Here is a 22,577-nt window from a genome sequence, read left to right as displayed (position 1 = left end):
CATTAATTTCACCTCCTGCTGCCTGGTGAACTTGTCTGCAGCAAAAAAAAAAATAAACTCAAAGCTATGCTGGCGACCTGGCAACTCAAAACCTTCTGTGGAGCAGGAGGCACAAATGACCTGCTGCAGCATTGCTCACCTCACGGCCAAGTTCTGCTCTCACCCCCAGAGCTCCTCAAGTTATTCAGCTGTGGACTTTTTACAGATGCAGTTAGGACACCCAGCAAGGGAACTGTTCCTTTGCAGGGCAGTTGATGCAATAGAAGGGCACGTAGTCTGTGGACAGCTGGTGGCTCAGAAAAGACTTCTCTGGTATGCAGGAGACCCCGAGACTGGCACACTGCACAACACAGGAGCCTCCTCCCTGCAGCTTCCTCAGAGCCTCACTGGAGCCAAGTACACCGGGGCACCCTGTTTTCCTGTGATTTCCAGAGTTCAAGTTGATTTTTTAATCTGACAGCAACAGTAGAAGACTATAAAAAACCTCACAGTGGCCTGAGCAGCTCCGGAGTCTAAAATAAACATGCCAAGCCCTATTTGTGATGGAGTAAAAATAGCTTGTTTCTCATACCTTCCCAGGACCTCTGCTTCGTACACAAAAGCTTCACAGGTTAACTACAAAAATATCAGATGTGCAAGGAATGGCTTGATTTGAGCTTTGCACTGTTTGAGGAGTTCAGAAAACCTCCCTAGCCCCGCAGCAAGGGGATGAACCCTCAAAGCTCATCTCCCGCCCAGGGCTAAAGGCCAGGCGCTGCCAATTCCCTTTAATAGAAACCACTGTCCTTCTGGAGGAAAAAAAATCTAAACAAAAAAATCCACAAACGTCACTGGGATTACATCTTGTGCTCTTTCTTGGCTGGATACTTTTAAAATGACACTTATTCCAAAGAGCACTAACTATAAAACCTAGTGCAGAGCTGTGCTGCAGCCGGGACGGGCTCCCTGGGAAGCAGAGAGAGCACAATCAGTGTCTGCATCAAAAGGAGAAGACAGACTGGGGCTGGTCTGTCTCATCATAAGAAACATCACTTCATAGCGAGGTTTGCTAAATTAACTTTTTTTCCAGGGCCTAAATGTATCTCACCTGGCACCTGTGATGCTCTTGAAGAGAACAGAAAAACAAGAGCTGGGAGGGAAGCTCGGCAGGAAAGCTGTCACGACGCAGAGTTTAATCATTACATCATTTCTAACAACAGCTCTGCCGGACCCACAAGTGAGCACCAACCTATTTATGACTTGGGCTTAAAAAAAGGGCCAGAATTTGCAATGCATCTGAAGCCTGCTGGTATTTTTACAGGCACTAAAAGGCACCCAGGGAAAAGGCCAGGCGTGCACGTCCCCAGCCCTGGGCCAGGCTTGCAGGAGCCACCAGCTCCAGGAGCCTTCTGAGAAACAGCCAGCACATCTCCCTACAAGGAAGTCCTGGCAGGGGCACATGCAGCTGTCCATCTGCCTCCATCCAGCAGCACACCCATCCTTCAAGCCAGCCCAGACAACACAACGCAAGGCACTGGTTCTGTGGGACACCCAGGGAGCATCTTCACCAGCCACACCCACCACCGACCACCCTGCTCTTGTCACTGCTAAAATTTATCTCCAGAAACCTGGGCTCAAATTGAGGGGGCATAAATTAAGCAGCAATCTGGGGCTTTGGGTGAGATGAAGAAGCATCTCCAAAGAGCTCTTAGCATAGCTCTTTTTAAGTGAGAGGGACAAGAAAAACAAATTTTCTTGCTAAATACTCATTTAGTCTTGCTAATACTCATTTAGCAGGTCACATTGAAAATCTCAACATTTATACTTCAGATTATGTTCTTAACCATGTCCACATCATATTGAAGGCCAGCATCTAGTGAGATCTGATCACAGATCCCTGAAGGTTCTACCTCTTGATGAAAGTCACTTTTGCACCTTGTCTTGAGTCAAAGGCTCCAAGAGATGGAAAAGACAGTCTCCCCTAAGTTATTGCTTTCCATTATTAAGCACTCTAGCAAGTAAACAAGGAAAACCACACACCTTTCCCAGGTTTTACATTGTCTGGCTGCCTCCTCCTCTTGTTAGACACAGACTTTCATAATTTATGGTCAAAACTGTTTCAGAGAACCAGGAGAGCGACTTGCAGCTTTCCAGCCCTCTTGTACCACCTGCCTACACACTGTCACTGAATGGTCACCTCACCAGATGCTTCAAGGTAAAAATCACAGTTTATTTTATATGAGTATTTGGTGTTAGCTGTTACATAAACATTGCTGCTTTTAGAGGAGGCTTCTCTCAAGCCTCTTGCTCTCCTCATTTGCCATTGCTTCCCTTTCTCTTCAGCTTATTCTGAGAGGGCAGGACTCCTGGAAAAAATGTTCTTTGTATCTAGTAGGCAGTGGTATGACAGCCCAGCCACCAAATATCTGAAACACCAATAACCTCACCCACATGTGCACCCCAGGATGTCAGCTCATGCTTCCACCCTCCAATGCACTGCATCATGCTTCCTTCCTACACCAATGAACTTTTCCTCCCATTCAGTGGCCCACAAAGACCTCAAGGGATCATGCAACATGGGGCCTGCAAGCTCTATGCATCATCCCATGCTAGCAAAGTCTTGGAAAATCTGTAGAGAAAGGAATGGCTGAGCTTTCTCCCTCCCTCCTCCTCACAGGGCAGATGTACCCTGGACCGCTTGAAGACCCACAGCAGCATCACTGGCAGCCACATCATCATTTTAATAATTGTAACTGCCCAAGGAAGCATTTCCACCTCTCCCATCCCACTCCTCTCTTCCTTTGTGCTGGTACAAGAGTTACAGAGCACACAGAAGTGGATGTGAGAAATGACACACATTAAAGGAATGCAACAAGAGACAAACAAGAGGCCGGTTTCCATCTGGCTCAGTTTCCAGGCTGGATGTGGGGTCTGCAGGACCACTTCTCCTCTTCACCAGCACAAGGGAAAGGCAGGACTTCTGCCAGCAGCGCCTCAAACCAGCTGAGAAGCTGAGCACACCAAGTCTGGACCCTGCAACAAACTGTGCCGGGCAAGAGCACTGCACAAAGACACCAAGGAAAACCCAGACAATTCCAAAGATAAAGAGAAATTAAACTGGGTTCAGCTGGACATCTCCCATTCATTTCCCACTATTGTCCTAACCAGCCATCTAAGCAGCACACGCTGAGAGCTATGGTCACCTCCCACAGCCAGCTGCATCCTGGTAGCAGGCAGAGCAATTCCCTTACAGCAGAAGGCTCCGACTGGATCTGTTCCACATTAATAGTCCGCTCGAGCACTCCTGGGCAAACTGCAGCAAGCAGGAGAGTGACCTGACGCAGGTTTCTTTTCAGCCACTAAGCCACTTTAAAAGACAGCTAAAAATACATGAAATGCTTGCCTCATGTGACTTTTCTAAGTGAGGGACTGCTCTAAAGCCTGCCAACCACAAATGGAATGAGACACCACTGTAGGACCTCTTTTCCTGCACCAATAGCCTCTACACTGACAACCTGTTGAGTCCAGGAAACCATGTGAAGATGAAAACCTGGAACATTATGCTTGGCAGTATCAGCTCCTGATGTAGCACCATTCTCCCCAAAGGGCCCTGATTCTGTTCAGGATCACCACCCAGATGGGGAGCTGCAATGTTTTGCTGTGCTTCTGCTCCAGAAGGATCTTTAACTAGCTACACCCAGAAGACTTCAAATTTATACTCCTCCCCACCAAGCCTGAAATAAAAAATAACTTCTCAGCTCTGCTGACACAGGTAATTCCTCTCCACTGAGGAGGTAAATAGGACAACTGTTTGCCTTTGAAAGTGCAAATCAGCTCAGATGGCTGCAGCCACAAAGCCCAAGCAGGACACTGGCCACTTCAGCTGATCCTCAAGCTCCTTAAGAGTAGATTTACATCATCAAGTTTCCCATCAAGACTCTTCCTGCACTCCCAGACAGGAGCAGAAAAGCTCTTTTGAGATGCAGACCCATGTGCTTACAAGCTTCTGTACATGCCAGTGCCTGCCTTGAACCAGAGCAGTGACACTGGGAAACAAAAGGTGTCTGCTCCTGGATGAGCTCAGGCTGCAGAGCTGAGCCATCTGCTTCTACTGAAGCTGAGGGTGGCTCTTCCTTGCTCCAAACCAGACACCTCACAGTGTGCCCAGGCAGCTCCAAGCTTTAGCTGACCTTTTCCAGTTGGCACAGCCTACGACTGCTGGTCCCAAACAGGGCTCAGAGTCAGCTGTGCAGAACTCACTAATAATCATCGTCTTAGTCACTGCTTAAAGAAAAATCTCACCCCTAAACACTTGCTTAGAGAGTCAGCTTAGCCAGCCTTAATTCCCATATATGACCAGAAACGAGGACTTCAGCATGTGGAGCAATCTCTCCTGGGCTCCCAGCTGGAGTGACCAAGCCACAAGCTACACCAGTCCAGAAGACACTCCCAGGGCAGAGCTCTGCACCCAGCCTTGCTCTCCATGATCTCCCTCATGCTGGTGGTGGATTGCCATTCCAGCAGGATGTGAACTGACCAACTCATCACAAAACACAGGTACATGTGGACAAGGTGTGCCTTCAGAATTGCCCCTATATGCAGCATCTTGACTTCATTTTAACTTCAGAAAAAATCAAACCCTAAATCTCACTGCCTCCTCTGTTCTTTGCCTTTCTTTGTGGTGCAGGGGAGAAGCTGCCTCAAAGGATCTCCTGAAGCATCATATCAAGGCAAAGGTTTTGAACCAGCATGTGAACAGACTGTAAGAAATCCATAAAAAGTGCCAAGAGGCTTACCTGGAGTCAGCAGGATTAAGCTCCCTATACAAAGTTATGCACCTCCAGGGGAGGCTTTAGGAGCCTGCCATTCAGGGAAGAGAGAAAGGCTGGAGGCTGCTGAGCTGGGTCACGCTGGAGCAAAGCTCACAGCACCAGGATGCAGCACAGAGGTCTGCGGGAAACAGCTTCTTCCTGTGACAGCAGGACAGTACCACAGCCCCTCTCCCCTGGGATACCCACAGACCAGGCACAGCTGACTGCCAGACCAGGCTGAGCTCACACAGCCACGTCCAGTCACCGAGGCACCGGCCAAAGACGCACAGCCCTACCTATCCCGGCAGGACCCGGCTCCAGCAGGGAAAGCAGGAGGCAGAGACAAGCAGCACTTGCACCACTCTCACCTGACCCAATGGCTAAAAGACTGGAGGAGCTTTGGTGGAGCAGCACAGTACAAAGAGGGGGGTCAGCATTCCAGTTTTCAGGAATAATGGGTGTGCAGTGCAATGGTACCGGTGCTGGACGCTGGTTTGAGGGGAGGGTGGTGACTGAACCACATCACAGGCTCAAACATTGCTTCTAGACAGCAGGAGCTCACCCACCTCTGAGGCTTTAAGAAAACCTTCTCACGCCCAAATTAGCCATGGTAATCACGGAGTACTTCCCTCTGCCATGCTCAGCACACAGAACTGCACACAACTTTTATCCTGGCTTATCACTATTACTGCACAGGGGAGCACCGCTGCCTTCTCAAAGCTTTAACTCCTCAATATACAATTTTATATCATTGCCAGTAGCAAGTGAAGCCCTTTTTCATGTTAACTTTGACTACAAAGTTTTCATGAGGCTGTAAAGCCCTATTCCAACACTCTTCTTAAAGTTTAGTGCAAAGGATTCATGGGCTTTGTGTGCAGTACTGTTACAACATGTTGCTTTAGTTTTCTCTGAACATTTCTGAAGATTAGTATTTATCTCAGCAATTGTCATTCTCAGATCAAATTTCTTACCTCCCTAGAGGCTGACCCCTCTATTCAAACAAAATCTTATTCTAAGATGTGATAACTCTTTCTTGAAAGAGCACAAGGCACACTGACAAACACAAAGCACTGGCTTTATAAACACAGAAGCACAAAATTCCCCAGGTAGAGGACACAAAGTTTCACATTTTGGCCACACAGCTCACCATGGAGAAGTGAACTGATTCCATGGAAACACATACAGCACCAGGGCACAGACATTTATGCTAGATTACATGACACTGTCAGTCCAATGACTCACTATTACTGCCATCAACACACATGTTAATGCCCAGCCTGAAAAACACCCAAATCTGACCCAGACACTCGTTAAAATAAGTCTGACTGTCCTATTCCTGATGCTCTATCCCACACAGGATGGGCAGATTTACATTGTAATTGTACTGCAGAACTTGCAGGACCTCTTACACATCCCATATAACAGCTATTCTGTGCACAAACACCACGTTGCAGAAGCTTTCAATGAACTGAAAGTGAGAATTAATGAACAAATCAATTATATGAGTTGTTTGCACCCATTAAGTTCAGTTGATGCCAGTACCTCTGTGATTATGCTTTCCCATGTCTTAAAGCTTTTGCTGTGGTAGGAGAAAGGAAAGATGCCAAGGAATTCCAGAAGACAGGCAAAGGAGGTTTTGAATTTTAGGAAAAATACTAGAAGATTCTCCCTTGGAACTGGCATAGTCCCACCCTTGTCTCCAGTCAGCCTTTACCTGTATCTGTAGAGACAGAAGTCTGATTTTAGAGAAAAAGACACAGCTACACCGATTCTGTGCAGCTTCCTGGATGGATCCTATGAAGCTGAATTCAGAGAAGGTTTCAGAAAAACCACCTTTTATCCCCTTAATGTAGGCCCCCAGGCACTATCATAAAAATTCCACTAGAAATATTTCCTTTGGGGTGGGGAAACACCATGCATGGTCTGTCATGCAGGAATCAGCTCCTACAGCACAGCGAGCTCACACTCCACACTGAGGTCAAGACCTCAGTAGAAAGCCTAAGGGACATGACCAAGGAATCACTGCAGCCTCAAAAATGCCTCTCATTCCCCACCTAGAAGCCCACACCTGTGTACAGCCTTCCTGCAGGAATCCCAAGAGCCACAACACAAAGGTCACACCTTACATTTCAGGAATACTTAGAGAAGACCTGATGAAACTTCTTGCTGTAGAGGGAATTCCCAGCTAGAGACCAATACAGAACAGCTACTCTAGGAAAAAAAGTTTGTAGGAGAGGCACAGAAGCCATAGTGGAAAAACTGGCAAATATTTCCATCCTGATTAAAGTGGAATCTGTACAGCATCCTGGACTGCTGAATAACCAAATACTGCAGACAGGGATCTTGGTCCCTCTTCACTGAAATTTCAAAGTTCCGAAGAAGCCACGCACACAAGGAAATCCTGGAAGCTCTGGAAAGAGACGTGTTTCCCAAAGAGCCCAGGAGAATCCATCTGGGGGCAAGAGAAAAGAGGCAAGCAGGGCCAGCCTAGCGAGGACCAGCAGCACACAATCCCCACATTGCAATCTCAGGTTGTGACAGTTGCACAAGGTTTTCACATCACCTGTCATGATTCAACACTTCAGTGGAAAACCGCTGGTCCGAACTATCGCTCAAGCTCATCCAAAAATCAATCCCTAGCCCTTGGGACTGATATAAAATTATCAGTATCTGCTACTAGAAACTCTCATCAAAATTACTGAATGCTAATCCCCACCCTTAAGGAACATTCTTCACAGATTAAGCTTTCTGAAGTCAAAATGCACAGTCTAGTTCAAAAAAAGAGAGAAGGCCGTGTGAATTCAGCACACATATCCAGCATTCGTGTGACCTATAACTACAGAGAGTAAACTGAAACCTTTCCTTAACCACTTCTTCACCCCAGAGGAGGGAGGGCAGGAATGCTGCCTGTCAGGTCCCTAACAAGGAGTATCTGCACTGTCAAGTACTGCAGGAAAGGGCTTCTGAGCCAGTTTGCTGGAATGCTCAGAGAAACCAGCACACAAAATATTTTAGAAGCTGCCCATGTAAACCCTCTACGAATTGAGCCCTTCTCAGAAAGTACAACAGGAAAGACACACCATACCCTTACTTGAAGGTTGCAGTGATGGCAACAGCGCTGTGGTGAGACCACAACATGAGAAAAGAGAACTCATTAGTGGAAACCTTCACTCAGCTAGAATTTTACAGGTCAGATGAGGCTGTGAGCCTGGTTTTCTAAAGAAAAGCCCAACCATGGGACTGGGACAAATTTTATTGCTGTTTCCAAGCCTCACCCTCTTGCATGTCAAAGTCAGACAGTTCTTTGAATCTCACCAAGAATTGGTCTCCAGTTGTAGAGGATACCTGCAGGACAGTGAAACAGGGGAGACTACCCTGAAAAAGCAAATATCTGTTCTGGCAAAGAGCACCATTACAAAGGGAGAACTCTGCTGATCCAATGGCTTCCTGCCTCCAGGGATGGTCCAAAAACCTTCCCTCGCAAAGCCTTGCAAAGTTAATAAAGGGTCAAGCTGAAAAAAACACCAACTTTACGCCAAATCAGCAGAAACAACTGGTCAGTCCATTAGTTCAGCACTACAGCTGGCCCCTGGGAGGAGGCAAGAGGACACAGCTGAAAGCAGAGTAAGAGAAGCGCCCTTTCAAGAGCATCAAACCATGAGGGTGGCTGAGGTGACCACTTGCTCTGATCTGACCACAGGGACCATGCCACCTCCTTCTCCTCCAGGCTGGGCCTAACTTCTTTTCCCCCTGCAGTGCTGGGCTGTTGACAAACTCCTCTTGGTTGGGGATTTACAAGCTCCTTCCAGGTTAGTAAACTGCAGAAAGTTAACCCAGAGCCAAAACAGGTCAGGCACCACAATGGCATGTCTGGAGTCTGACCTCTCTGCTCCAAAAGCAGTGAGGCTTACCCAGCTCAGCTTTCCTACACAACCCTCTGCTGCCTCATGCCAGGACAAGCACAGTGCCACTGGCACGGCCTGACAGTGACACAGCCAGGGGCCACATAGCTGAACGCCATTTGTGTTGAGCTTTGGGAGCCATTGTGAGCTCTCCACAGATATATGCAAGGGCCACAGTAAGGAGATGTGGGGACACTTGGTAGCCCTGCAGCCTCCTCTGGCTCTTGGGTCACACCACATGGTCCAGGGACAGGACCCCAGATGTGGAAGAACCCTGCAAGGCTGCACTGCTGCCATGGGCAGAGTTTCCAGGGAATCTCCTATGATGCCTCAAGGCTCCAAAAAACCAGCACTGAGGTGACCTTGAGCAGGACATGGCATTCATGGAAACAAGAGGCCCCTGCTGCCTACCCAACTCCAATCAAAGCCATGCTGCTCACCTTGCCCCATCTCCTCCTCCTCACTCACCCAGAGCAGCTCCCAAACCAGGCACAAGAGCCAGGGAGCTTTCTGCTGTTCCCCAGGTGACCAGCTCAGGCATTGCACAGGGACAGGGCCTCACTGGCTGGGGGACTTGGATCATCTCCTTCAGACACTGCTGCATCAGCAGATCAGTTCAGATGCTCATGAAAAAATCCACTGACAAAAATACTGGTAACATCAAACATGTACAATCATATCTCTTGCTGGCAAGCTAAAAATTTATACTAGAAAAGCTGAACCGGAGACAGTTTCAGTCAACAGATAAGCACAGGGAGATACACAGACAGAAAAAGGCACCAAACTAGGATGTGCACCTACCTAGAGTGTTCACACAGGTTAATACATTAACTTTCCATCCAGCAGCACCTTAGTAGTTTGCTCAAATTCAATCTCACAGAACAAGCCCTAAAAGCACAGGTTCTTCAGGCTGGTATTTTATTTTTCACAGCTTAAACATGGTCACAGTCCTTTGCAAATTGGGTTTAAGGTACAGAGCTCTCAGACTGCACAAACATCCTAAGAACAAACATTTTCAGCATACCAAGAGCTCAGATACACTAGGTCAATCCAACTGTGTTTATTTGTATTTCACCCAAATCACCGCCAAAGTACTCGGAGCTCAAGGAGCAACAGCCTCCCACTGATTCAGCAAGAGACCAGAAGTAATTGGTAGACAGTCTGCAAGCACCACAAAGAATGCCAGAGGCATTTATTTACATGACCCCTGTTTGCCTAAGAAGAATTCAGCGTTTGCATTTTCCTCACTCAAATTAATCATCACTAGACTTAACTCCTCAGTACTATCCCTCAGCTAACAGGAGTAAAGGCACAAGCCACCCAAAATCATCCCCACAAAACTTTTCAGATAGCTGTTACTCACAGAATGAGGCAGACTTTTACTCCATCAGCTGGAGTTCCTCCCCAGGCTGGCACAGCACCCACAGCACCCTGCTATCTCTCCAGACTAATTTGTCTCATTATCTCTCCAAGGAACACAGAAAAGGCAAGGAGACACCATTCCTACTGGTGAGCAACACCACTCCTGCCAGGGCAGAACCATCACACCTTCTCTGCTAGGCTGACAACACACTGCACCTCACAGCTGTGCTGCAGATACTATAGCAAGAAAACTCTCCCAGGATCTAGCTGCTGCAACCACACAGTTCTCTTCTCCCTCAGTCCCCAGCAGAGCCCCTGAGTGCAGAGCCCCAAAGCACCTCTCAGGCCTGTCTGCCAGGACACAGCACTTTGACACTATCCCCCCGCTGTCAGAGCATGGCTCTGACCAGGAGAGAGAGACCAGAATTCCTCCAGAGCAGCTGCCCGTTCAGGACAAGTCACGGCCAGAGCGGTGGGCCAGCTCTGACCAGGAGCTTCGCGGCTGAAGCTGGCAAAGGGTCCCACTCTACACATCCTCCTTCGTTTCCGAGAGCAGCCGGGCTCAGCACTCCCTGCCCTGGGAGATGAGGAGAACAGAGTGGGTAAGTTACCAATGACCAGCATTTCTAAAAGCAGAAAAGTGCTTGGGGTCAACAAATCCCATACATACAAAACTTAACTGGTACACAGTGAGAGCAGAACACCTTCACTGCTATCAGCCCCATAACTCTTACTGATTCCCCAGGTCTGATGCCAACAATTAAGCACAATTTACTACTCTATTTACACAATACTTAAAGAAATGGGTATGTCTAAGCCAGCAGGTGCTGTCAGCAACATCGCCCAGTTATTGGAGCATTTGTGCCAGCTCCCAAAGAAGTGAGCCTGAACTCCTGCAGCAAGGAGTCGGCGTGACCTGGAATCAGCCAGGCTTTGCTGATTACTCCTCTGAGTAAACAGTGGTGTTCCCAGCACTTCAGCTTGCTCTCAAGCTCCTTCTGTTGGCATACTACCCTATATTTAGGATAGAAGAGTGCAATGACAAGCATCGGGACGAATGAATAAGTGATTTAGGATGCTCAGCATAGCAGCAGAGCCTGTGTGAAGAAACCCAAGAATTAGAAACTCCTAACGTGAGGAAAGGAATTTGTAAAGCTAAAGGTGGGACGAGACAGCATTCCATTTGGAAAGTTAAATAGCAAGTTTTGTTAAGAACAGTACTTGAAAGGCAAGGGGCATTATTAGTTTACCATGTAACAGCAATGGGTGGTAGAAAGAAGCTCCTGCCTGGAAGTGCTAAGAGAAAATAAGCAAGTTCTTAGTTTTTTTAACACAAAAAGATTTTAATCTCATTTTGGACAGCTGTTTTCCCAAGCCTAGGAGCCCAAAGCTCCAGGACCAAGGGAGATATGCCACCGCAGGGAGTGATCACATACTCACTCTACAGCCAGGTCCCACATCCCCCTGCCCAGACCATCCCCCCTGGGCAGCAGGACCTAGTTCCACTCCAAAAACACACATTTGCCAACTTCGAACCTGTGTCAAAACTCAGTGAATCCAGGCCTGTTGACTTGATGGGCATTGGAAACTTGGGTGAGCCACTTTGTAGCCTGTTGCTTCCAAGAAACCAGGGAGGCCACAAGGAATATGCAGCATTTACACCTTTTAGGGTGGTAGAACCACTAAGTTGCCTTCAGTCACCTGCACTGGGGACTAAAGATAAAGTTTGCCTGTAGGTCTGTCCCTCCCAGAACAGCCTCTGCTGTTAGTCACGCTCCCAGTGCCCGGAGCCAAGGTCAGCCCTGGGAAGTGGCGGGGCCCACGGAGTCCCACAGGGGCAGAGCCGAGGAACTGCCCGGGCACTCTGCCTGAGAGAGCCGCCTGTCCCTGAAGAACCCACAACTCCGCCAGCTACCCGGACACTCACCTGCGCTCCCACGGCGCCGGGCCGGTCCCGGTGAGCGGGGAGAGCCCGGGACGCCCACACGGGTTTTGTCACAAGCAGAGCCGGCTGCCACCACCGACAGCACCTCGGCCGCTCCCGGCAGAGCCCCGAGGCTCACCCGGTACAGCTCGGACCGGCCCTGCCGCTTGAAGCCCCGGGCCCGCTCCGCCTCCCGCCCGGCCCCACCGAGCACTCTCGGGCGCGGCGCCCACCCAGGGCCGAGGGCGGCGGCGGGAAAGCGGCGCGGAGGGAGCGCGGCCCGGCGGGAAGGCGGCACCGGGCCGGCCCCGTAGGCCGCGCCGAGCTGAGGCGGCGCCGCGCCGGGAAAGCCACCCCGCCGCCCGCTCTCCGCCAGGCCCGGGCCCGCCGCCCCCTCTGCCCAGGCCGCGCCGTCGCCGCCAGCCCCGCTCCCCGCCGCCAAGGGCAGGGCGGCCTGGCAGGTGCCGCCGCAGCCGCGCTCCGGCCGGTCGCGGTTCCCCCGACCCCGCTCTCACCGTGCACGCCGGGCCCGGCCCCGCTCCCGCCGGCTCCGCGGCCCCGACGCACCGAGCGGGCGGCGCGGCGCGAGCGCGACCCCGCGCGGGCACGTACCCGGGGGCGGGGCTCGCGCGCGCGCGCGGGGCGCCTGGCAACCGGCGGCACGAGCGCTCCGCGGCCAATCGGCGCCCGGCGACAGCGCTGGCCACGCCCTTCCGCGCTCCGCCCCGCCCGGCCCAGCCGCGCGGTGTGGCCACGCCCCTCCCCAGAGCCCCGCCCCGTAGTCCCGCCCACTCCCGTGGGGCCCGCCGCACTGCCCCGCCCCTGCCCCGCCCTCAGAGCCCCACCCCGCCCCGAGGCACCTCCTCACTGGCGCAGGACCCATCCCTGCTGCTCCAGGCCCGCCCCCTGTGCGCAGGCCCGACCCACGTCCCTCGAGCACCCGCCGCGGGGTGACCCCGGCCCCGCCAGAACCCGCCCCGCCGCTCAGGCCCCGCCCCGCACGTGCCCGCCCCGGGGTGACCCCGGACCCGCCTGGCCCCGCCCCGCCGCGCCAGGCCCCGCCCCGCCGCCTACGCCCCGCCCCCGGGCCTGGCCCCGCCCCGGCCCACGCGTGCCCGCAGCGGGGTGACCCCGGCCCTGCCTGGCCCCGCGCCCGACCGCAAATATTTGCTCGGGGCCGTCCCGGAGCTCCAGCGGCCCGGGGACGCGGGGCCGCCGCCATGCAGCCCGTGCTGGGGGTCCTGCTCGCCCTGGCCGCGGCTCTGGGCTCAGGTAGGGCCCTAGGCTGGGTCGCCTGGGGGCTGTAGGGCGCGGGGCAGTGCGGGGCCAGCGGCCGGGCCAGCGGCCGGGCCGGGAGCCTGCCGGCCATGCCCTGTCCCACGGCGAAGGGGGGGCAGCCGGAAGCTGGGAACTGCAGAGGGTGATGTTGGGCAGGGACCCTCCTGCTCCACGGCACATGCATCAGGACATAGGACAGGGATCCCTTGCTCCATATTACGTGGACCCCATACTCCATGGGACAGAGTTCCCCTCCTTCTTGGGACACGGGTCCCATGCTCTGTGGAACACAGATCCCATGCTCTGTGGGTCAGGGATATCCTGATCCATGGGTCAGGGATCTGAAGTGCCCCAGTGCTCATGCTGTGGTTCCATGGGAACGCTGAGCTCCTGCCACACTCCCCAGGCCACCGCTCACCCCTCAATGACTTCCAGCGCCTGCGAGCCACCGAGCTGCTGGCGGTGCCCGTGGACCCACCGCCACCGCTGCCGGAGCAGGGCACTGCGGAGCAGTGTGCCCAGCGCTGTGCCACCAGCCTGGCTTGCCGGTGAGCAGGACACAGTGCCACCGCGGGGCAGGTGGGAGTGCAGGGGCCACAACACTGGGTCACTCTCTGCACTTGGATACTGGGTGCTCACATGTGTGACCCAGGTCCTGTGAGCCCTGGCCTCACACGGTGCCATGCCAGACTCCTGCTGTGCCTTCCAGTGCTTTCCACCATGACCAGCAGAGCCAGTTGTGCCAGCTGCTGCCTTGGACCCAGCACTCACCCCGCATCCAGCTGCAGAAAAACATCCGCTATGACCTGTACCAGAAGAAAGGTGGGCTGGTGCCATGCGTGGGTATGGGGACACCACAGACAGGGCACGGGCCACCTGGCACAGGACTCCTCATTGCCCATGTGCCCTGACCTGGCCCTGGGGCTCTGAAGAGGTGCTTGGCTCTGCTCAGACTACCTGCGGGACTGCATCGTGGGTGACGGCTCCAGCTACCGCGGCACACGGGCCACAACGGAGAAGGGGCTGCGCTGCCAGCATTGGCAAGCCACGACACCGCATGACCACAGGTGCCCCCGTGTCCCTGGCTGTCCTGTGGCACCTACCCTGGGCAGCATGGGGCAATGGGGAATGGGGAATGAGGTGGGAACAGCGTGGGATAGCACAGGAGCAATGGGGACAGCTTGGGCACAATGGCACTGCCAGGGGTAGCGCATCATCCTGGCTGCACCCATTCCAGAGCAAATGATTCTTGGCAGCTCTCCTACCCACTCTACTGCCAGCAGGTTTCTGCCATCCCCTCGCAATGGGCTGGAGGAGAATTACTGCCGAAACCCTGACCGGGACAAGCGGGGCCCATGGTGCTACACTGTTGATCCCAATGTCCGACACCAGAGCTGTGGCATAAAGAAGTGTGAGGATGGTGAGTGCCATGTCCCAGGGCCACCCTGTGCTGTATGTTCCCCCCACACTGAGCCCTGCAGTTGTTGGCAGCTGTCTGCATGACCTGCAATGGGGAGGACTACCGTGGCACTGTGGACCACACCGAATCAGGGACAGAGTGCCAGCGCTGGGACCTGCAGCACCCACACAAGCACCCCTACCACCCCAACAAGTATTAACCCCGAGCCCCCAGCAGTGCAATGCCCTGGTTGAGTGCCCGGTGCTGGGGTGATGGTGCCATCTCAACTGCTGCTCCCTGTCTCTGGCCCAGGTACCCTGACAAGGGGCTAGATGACAACTACTGCCGCAACCCTGACAGCTCTGAGCGGCCTTGGTGCTACACCACTGATCCCAGGCGGGAGCGTGAATATTGCCACATCCGCATCTGCAGTAGGTCCCCACCAGCATGATGCACAGCTGGGCCTGAGAGTCCTGGGTGCTACCCCTGACCCTGCTACTCTGCCCCTCTCTCTGGCCACACAAGCAGAAAAACGCCCACGGCCTGTCAATGTCACCAATGGATGCTTCAGGGGCAAGGGGGAAGGCTACCGTGGCCGTGTGAATGTTACCGTGTCGGGGATCCCCTGCCAGCGCTGGGACTCCCAGGTGCCCCATAAGCACCACTTCGTGCCCAACAAGTACTCATGCAAGTAAGGGGATGGCTGTGCACCCCAGGAGGGTGGTGGTGGGCAGCACCCATGAGTGTGGGATTGAGGGGGGACAACCGTGCGGCCCCTCCTGCAGGGACCTGCAGGAGAACTACTGCCGCAACCCCGATGGATCAGAGGCACCGTGGTGCTTCACTTCCCGCCCCACTGTCCGCATCGCCTTCTGCTTCCACATCCGCCGCTGCCCTGATGAGCAGGATGCCCAAGGTGAGTCACCCCAGGCACTTGTCCCTGGGTGCCCACCCCGGTGCCCCTGTGAGGGATGCCAGCCCTCCCTGCCTGTCCCCAGAGTGCTACCACGGCCACGGCAAGAACTACCACGGCCACGTCAGCAAGACACGCAAGGGAATCACCTGCCAGCCCTGGGCTGCCCAGACACCCCACGTGCCCCAGTGAGTGTGCAAGGAGGGGTGGTGGGTACTGGGATGGGGATGGGATTGAAGTTGAGGTGGGGATGGAGGTGAAGATGGGGATGGTGACAGTGATGGTGACTGCCTCCTGGCAGGATCTCGCCTGCCACACACCCTGAGGCGCACCTGGAGGAGAATTACTGCCGCAACCCTGATAATGACAGCCATGGCCCCTGGTGCTACACCATGGACCCCCGCACCCCCTTTGACTATTGTGCCATCAAGCCCTGTTGTGAGCCCCTACCCACATCCCTGCAGAGCTAGAGGGGACCTTAGCCACACACAGGGTAGTTTTGGTCCCCTCAGGGTGGCTGGATCATGTGCCAGTGCCACCCTATGTTTTCTCTCTGCAGCTGGCAGCACGGTGCCCCCCATCATGGAGAATGCAGGTGGGGGCCCCCAGGTCCTGGGTGGGCACCCTGGGGTGGGTGCTGGTGGTACAGGCCCGGCTGATGCCAACCCTGCCCACAGATGCAGTGACATTTGAGCAGTGTGGCCAGCGGGACGAGAGGCTGCAGCAGAAGGGGCGCATCGTTGGTGGCCAGCCCGGCAATTCACCCTGGACTGTCAGCATCCGCAACCGGTGAGTGGGAGTCCGCATGCAGTGCCGTGTACTCAGAGTCCCCCCAGAGCTCACCCCCTGTCCCCGCAGGGAGGGTGTGCACTTTTGCGGCGGATCCCTGGTGAAGGAGCAGTGGGTGATCAGCACTCGCCAGTGCTTTTCCTCCTGGTAAGGCTGGGGCTGGGGTGTGGGGTGGTGGGTCCCCCTGTGCCCTCATGTCCCTCATATTCCACAGCAATGCCGACCTGACGGGCTATGAGGTGCAGCTGGGGACTCTCTTCAAGGACCCTGGCCCTGGGGACCCTGACCAACAGACCATCCCCATCGTGCGGATCGTCTGTGGCCCCTCCGAGTCCCAGCTGGTGATGCTGAAGCTGGCAAGGTGAGTGGCCATGCCTTGGCCTCTGCCATGCTCCACTGCTGGCCAGGCTGGCACCATGTCCCACTGCCCCTCTTGTCACAGGCCAGCTACTCTGACCAGGCGTGTGGCCCTGATCTGCCTGCCCCCCGAGCGCTACGTTGTGCCTGCGGGCACTGTCTGTGAGATCGCTGGCTGGGGGGAAACCAGAGGTACCTGCCACGGGCAGCCCCTGCTGGAGGATTCCCTGTTCAATACAGCCCCTTGCCAATGCCATTCAATCCCCTCTGCCCACAGCATCCCCATGTCTATGGCATCTCCCTGCCCACAGCATCCCTCACTTGAAGTATCCCCTGCCTGCAGCAACTCCCAGGTCCCTGGCATTCCCCTGCTCACTTCCATGGTGCTTTCCTGCCCATTCCATCCCCCTGCTTAGAACATCCCTTGCCCCTGCCCATTCCATCCCCCCGTCTACAGCATCCCTTGCCCCTGGCATCACCCTGTCCATGGCATCCCTCTTCCACAACATCTCCCTTCCACATCCCCCTGCCATGGCATCCTCCTGCCCGTGCCCTTCCCTGCCCACAGCATCCCCTGCCTGTGCCATTCCTCTGCATCCCTGCATGCCCAGTGCTGTATCCCATGCCCGCTGCTCCATGCTCTTGGCCCACAGGCACAGCAGACGGCAGTGTGCTGAACGTGGCGCAGCTGCCAGTGCTGGCCCACAGCGAATGCAACAGGGCTCTGCGTGGGCGCCTGAAGGAGAGCGAGCTGTGCACTGCCCCGCTGCGTGCCGGCGTGGGTGCCTGTGAGGTGAGCTGGGCTGGGGACATCTGCCCCAGGGAGGTGGCAGGTGCTGGCACCAGAGTGACACCGCTCTCTTCATGCCACAGGGTGATTATGGTGGACCTCTGGCTTGTCTCACCGCTGACTGCTGGGTGCTGGAGGGGGTGATCACCCCCTCCCGTGTGTGTGCCCGCACTGATCAGCCTGCCCTCTTCATCCGTGTTTCCCTCTATGTTGACTGGATCGACAAGGTGATGAAGATGGGTTGAGCTGGCATTCCCAGCCTGCCACAGCCACCACTGCACAATAAAGGCACAGCCTTGGCCACAGGGGTCGGCACTGCACAGGGTCTCACATTTATTTAACACCAAACTCCAACACACATCCCTGCCCCCGGCTACACTCACTCCATCTGCCTCTGGTTCTGGTGTGGTCCCCAGGGCCAGCAGCCACCCAGAGGCTGGCATAGCCCAGGACCACTGTGGGCATTAGGGGCTGTGCCAGCCTGCCCCATCCCGCCTGGGCTGCCCCAGGTGCTGGAGGAACCAGTGGGCAGAGTTCTTGAAGACATCAGCCTCCGTCTCCACACCAGCCAGTGCATGGCCACCCTCTGGGTACCACAGCAGCCTGTGGGGAGGGACAGGATGGGAAGATGCTCATCCAACACCCCAGAGCTCCCTCCCTGCTCCCACCAGCACCCCACTCACCGTGCTGGCACACCCCTGGCCCGCAGCACCCGGTACAGCTCCAGTGCCTGCGTGGGGCTGACGCGCCGGTCCCGGGCGCCCACGCACAGCAACACAGGTGTCTGCACCTGCAGCAGTGCCCTCTGTGGGTGTGACACCCCACAATGGGCACCCCACACCCATCCTGACCCTGCCTTACCTGGGCTGCCTGGGCGATGGGCGAGCGCAGTAGCATGGTGGCCACCTCCTCAGCACATGGCACCCGCTCAAAGGAGTAGGGCAGCCCCAGGGAGGTGTAGCGCCTGCGGCACAGAGACACCGGTAGGTGTCACAGGGACATGGCATGGCACAGGATGGGGGGTGGCACTCACCAGTCAGGGATGTCAGAGGTGCCCAGCAGTGCGGGCAGGTTGGAGACGGGGCTGCGCAGGGCACAGGCTTGGTAACGCTTGGGCTCACGGGCGAGGAGGTGGAGGGCGATGAAGGCTCCGTGGGATCCAGCCAGCAGGGCCAGGCGGTGCGGGTCCAGGGGCTCTCTGTGCAGCGCCTGCTCCACTGCCAGCTGCACCCGTGGGGCACCCACCATTGGCACCCAAACAGCAGCATCCTCCCAGCAGCATCCCCCCAAGCACCCCCAGCACACCTCACCTGGGTGTCTGCCACATCCTGCTCACCCACACGGGAAAGCAGGGAGCTGATGCTGGCCTGCCCGAAGCCCAGGGAGCCACGGTAGTTCACTGAGGAGACAGGGCTGTGGGTGCCATGCCTCCACTGGGACACAGGGCCACATGTCCCCGAGCTCCCCAGCACTCACCCAGGAGCACGGCGAAGCCCAGCTGGCACAGTGCAGCCATGCTCGGACGCCAGCGGGCATCAAAGACAGCGTGGGGACCACCTGGGGCCGGCATGGGCATCACCTGGAGTGCCACCAGCACTGCCAGGGTGTTCCCACTCTCCCCTCACTCACCATGGGGGCACACAACGAGTGGGTACGGTGGTATGCCATCTGAGGGGCTCAGCAGCAGGGCCTCAAAAGCCTGGGTGTCTGCACCAGAGGAAGGGGTCCCACTCAGCAGCTGCCACCCTGGGCACCTAACATCCTGCCCACACCCCGCTCCCAAGGGTCCCTGGCACCCAGGCAGCACCAAGGTGCAGCAGGGGCCCCCAGGGGCTCACTCTGTGCAGCAGGGCCCTGCCCATTGCAGGGTGGCTGGACCGTCAGAGTCTTCCAGGTGATACCAGGCACTGTTGGGGTGTCCTCCACTGATACCCAGCCAAGGGGCAACTCCTGGCCTGCTGGCGGCAGTACAGCCACCACCTGTGCACAGTCAATGGATGACACTGGGGCTGTGCCATGACAAGATTTTGCCATGCCAAGGCTGTGTCATATTTGATCTGCCCGTGCCACACCACACCATGGCGTGTGTGCCACACTGTGCTGTGTCTGGCTGCACATTGCTGTACCATATCCCACTGCACCACACGGTGCCAGGGCACTGCTCACCAGGCTGGGGGGGTGGTGGGGGGCTGAGCAGGTGGCCACCAGCAGGTCCCACTGGAGAGTGAGAAGCTCCCAGCACCCTTCAGGTGACCCTGGGGACAGAACACATGTTGGTGGTCACAACTGTTCACTAGAGCACCATGGGTGGCCGGTGCCATGTACCTGCTGTCAGGTTGGTGACAGTGGATGCCTCCGTATCGACGAGCAGCAGGTCCTGTGAGGGAGCAGACCACAGGCAGTGGTGTCACCATGGGGTGTGTGGCTCACATCCCTGGCCCTGCCATCGCCAGGACTCACCGTGCGGCTCCGCTGAGGGGTGCCCAGCACGGCTCGCCGGCTGTCAGCTGCCCAGCACTGTGGTGGCAGCACCTCTGTGTAGAGCCCAGCAAAGGCTGCAAGTGGGGCAGAGCACTGGGCTAGTGAGCCAGGGCAATGGGCACCTGGCAGGGGGTGGTGCCAGCCCCCCATTAGAACCCAGCTGCGCCCATGCCTTGCTCACCCTCTGTGGGCTCCTGCACCACATCAAGCACTGTCACTGTCTGCCTTGTCTGCCAGGTGAGCTGGGGAGAGCCAGTGCTCAGGGATGGAACTATGCCAGGGGAAACTGAGGCAGGGAGGCTTGGGGACAACCCCACCCCAACCAGGCACCACGAGAGGCTGTGACACCTGGGCTGGCCACTGTGCTGGCAGCACAAGGTGGACCAGCCGTGCCTGGTGCCCATGAGGCCCAACTCACCATGCGCAGGCGCAGACACTGCCGGTGGGCCCCCCCCACAACCCCCTCCAGGTAGAGCAAGCGCTGGCCATCAGGGCTCAGCCGAGGGGAGCAGACAGAACAATTCTCTGCTGACAGCAGCTCTGTGGGCACAGGGGTCAGCATCCCAGGGACTCCCAGGGACCCCCAAGGCACCCTCCAGAGCCCCAGCACTCACCGCAGCATCCGCTGGCCAGGTCCAAGTGGAAAATCCCTGACCTGGGAGGAAAGAGTGGGTCAGGTTGGACCCCCACTGTGCTGATACTGCATGGCAATCCTGGCATGGTGCTGGGTTGCTGTCTGGTACCCACCTCCTGTTGGAGCAGGCGCTCAGCCCCAGGCGGAAGGGCTTGTGCCACCATCCCACAAACACCACACCATGGTCATCCGGGGACCACAGGGCCTGTGTGACAGTCAGGCTCATCCCATGGCTCCAGGCTGGATCCCCTTGGGTGCTCCCTGCACCCCATCCTGACCTGGCCAGGGGAGAGATGCTCCGGGACTCCCTCCAGTACTGACAGGCTGAGGCCCTCCAGGTCCAGGACACAGAGGACTGGCATGCTGCGTGTGCTCAGGGCCTCCCCCCAGTCCTCGTGGTACACAAACTGCTTACCCTGTGGCACAGACCCATCAGCCCCAAGGTTGGCCACCCCAGGCATGGAGCTCTGTCCATGACACACTCATGGGATGTATGGCACACTCACGGGGTGCACAGCACGTTCAGGGGGTGCATGCCTAAGGGGCATGTGCCGTGTTCATAGCCTGCATGGCATGCTTGGGGGTGCACTGAACAACTCATGGGGCACCTACCTCCTCATCCTCATCCTCTGCTGCTGGCCAGGCTGCTCCTGGCACATCCCAGGGGCAGGGGGGCTGTCGTTCGGGTCGGCTCTTCTCAGCCACATAGAGGAGCCGTGTCTCCGAGTGTGACCAGGACAGGCAGGCAAAGGGCCCTGGCATGGCAGGAGGGTGCCAAAGCCCAGCCTGGCACAGGCACAGCTGGGCATCAGGTAGCCACCAGGGATGCTGGCCATGCCAACCTCACCGCTGCTGTGGGTGGGGACCATTGGGAAGGGGCCTACCCTCCGTGTAGACGTCCCCATGCTTCCCCAGCGCCGTGAGATCCACGCTGTGGCTGCATCCCCCGCTGTCCCACACCTGGGGGGACGGGCGTCAGCGCCGGCACACCGTGTACACGGTGCCCACCACCCTGCAGTGGCACTCCAGCCACGCCGGTGAGTGACCGGGACAGCCGCGTTACCTGCAGCAGCTCGTGGCCCTGCCGCGGGCAGCGCTCGAGCACGGCGCGGCGCTGCCCCGTGGGCGAGTCCTGGCTGAGGAGCCTGAGGGCGGGAGGGACGGAAGCTGCGGTGGGCCAAGCGCTGTGGGCACCGGCCCCGCTGTGGGCACCGGGAACGCCACAGGCACGGCGTGCCATCCCGGGGCCCGCCCGTGCCGTACTGGTTGTGGATCCCGGCGCTGAGCGCGGTCCGGCTGACGGCGAGGCCCTCGGGGCCGGCTGTGCGCCGCAGGCTGTAGTGGCGGCCGAAGCGCAGCAGCCGCCGGCGGGCCAGGTCGGGGCGGCTGCACTCTGAGGGACGGCACCGTCAGCGCCCGCTCGCACGGGTCCCGCGGGCCCAAGGCGCGGGGGTGGCCGAGCCCGCCACTCACCGGTGTAGAGCAGGAAGGTCTGGCCTTCAGCCGCGGCCCTGAGGGCGGCACGGGTGACGGCAGGGAACCGGCTCAGCTCCCGGTAGCAGGCGGCGGGGCCGTGGGCCGCCTGGATGACAGAAGGGGCATGCTGGACGGGGGTAAGCTCCCCCTCTGCCTGTGCCCACCTCCCGAAACGGGGTTGTGCCCACCCACACAGTTCCCCTGAGCACCCTTTCCCACCTCCACACCCTTCTCGTTCCCCGTGGCCATGGGGCTGTTCTCTGCCGGCTCCTGCCGCCCGCAGTGGGACGCCTGCCAAAGCAGGCGGGAGCGGCCCGGCGCCAGCGCCCCGGCCGGTGCCAGCCCTGCAGCCGCTCCCCGCCGCCCGCATGGCCTGGCAGGGGTCACCCTTCCCATGGCCCCGCACATCCGCGCAGGTGAAAGGTCCGGCAGCCACCAGCTCCTGGGGCACCAGGAGTGGAGATGACACCGGTACCAGCACT

The 22,577-nt window shown here is 56.9% G+C and overlaps 3 protein-coding genes across 8 annotated transcripts in view; 1 reads left to right on the top strand and 2 right to left on the bottom strand.

Moving 5' to 3' along the window:
- DAG1 (dystroglycan 1) overlaps positions 1 to 12,991 on the bottom strand; it is a 49,874-nt gene extending 36,883 nt beyond the window's left edge. Inside the window, exon 1 of one of the 4 annotated variants that reach the window (XM_086845113.1) lies at positions 12,839 to 12,991. The gene's annotated coding sequence lies outside the window, so the exon portion shown is untranslated. Of the gene's footprint in view, positions 1 to 11,981; positions 12,298 to 12,493; positions 12,628 to 12,838 lie in introns of those variants that run through there. The other 3 variants (XM_086845111.1, XM_086845112.1, XM_086845116.1) reach the window with 3 other exon arrangements.
- A 53-nt stretch (positions 12,992 to 13,044) lies between these two features.
- On the top strand, positions 13,045 to 17,824 carry MST1 (macrophage stimulating 1). Of its 2 annotated transcripts, none has more exons than XM_086845110.1 (18): positions 13,045 to 13,250; positions 13,663 to 13,804; positions 13,966 to 14,078; positions 14,209 to 14,323; positions 14,540 to 14,676; positions 14,748 to 14,868; positions 14,968 to 15,086; positions 15,184 to 15,346; positions 15,441 to 15,571; positions 15,654 to 15,756; positions 15,870 to 16,006; positions 16,128 to 16,163; positions 16,246 to 16,357; positions 16,427 to 16,504; positions 16,572 to 16,718; positions 16,800 to 16,906; positions 17,368 to 17,507; positions 17,588 to 17,824. In XM_086845110.1, the coding sequence occupies exons 1-18, from the start codon at positions 13,199 to 13,201 to the stop codon at positions 17,747 to 17,749; spliced, it is 2,115 nt and encodes a 704-aa protein (XP_086701236.1). In that variant the 5' UTR covers positions 13,045 to 13,198; the 3' UTR covers positions 17,750 to 17,824. The 2 variants fall into 2 exon arrangements, with proteins under 2 accessions (XP_086701236.1, XP_086701235.1); XM_086845109.1 differs by having other exon boundaries at positions 13,050 to 13,250; positions 15,181 to 15,346.
- Positions 17,814 to 22,556, bottom strand: LOC111935331 (acylamino-acid-releasing enzyme). Of its 2 annotated transcripts, none has more exons than XM_086845107.1 (22): positions 22,315 to 22,556; positions 22,093 to 22,201; positions 21,883 to 22,012; positions 21,683 to 21,764; positions 21,504 to 21,579; positions 21,232 to 21,374; positions 20,898 to 21,035; positions 20,733 to 20,824; positions 20,600 to 20,640; positions 20,404 to 20,525; positions 20,167 to 20,227; positions 19,965 to 20,059; positions 19,830 to 19,881; positions 19,671 to 19,759; positions 19,343 to 19,484; positions 19,134 to 19,211; positions 18,981 to 19,061; positions 18,815 to 18,903; positions 18,538 to 18,728; positions 18,366 to 18,468; positions 18,188 to 18,294; positions 17,814 to 18,107 (listed from the first exon to the last, which is right to left on the bottom strand). In XM_086845107.1, the coding sequence occupies exons 1-22, from the start codon at positions 22,501 to 22,503 to the stop codon at positions 17,969 to 17,971; spliced, it is 2,349 nt and encodes a 782-aa protein (XP_086701233.1). In that variant the 5' UTR covers positions 22,504 to 22,556; the 3' UTR covers positions 17,814 to 17,968. The 2 variants fall into 2 exon arrangements, with proteins under 2 accessions (XP_086701233.1, XP_086701234.1); XM_086845108.1 differs by having other exon boundaries at positions 22,093 to 22,222; positions 22,315 to 22,448.
- Between the last annotated feature and the right edge of the window lie 21 nt (positions 22,557 to 22,577).

This window comes from Cyanistes caeruleus, chromosome 11 (assembly GCF_971803275.1).
Source record: "Cyanistes caeruleus chromosome 11, bCyaCae1.hap1.1, whole genome shotgun sequence".
In the NCBI taxonomy this organism is placed as follows: Eukaryota; Metazoa; Chordata; class Aves; order Passeriformes; family Paridae; genus Cyanistes; species Cyanistes caeruleus.
This window is presented reverse-complemented; position numbering and strand designations above follow the sequence as displayed.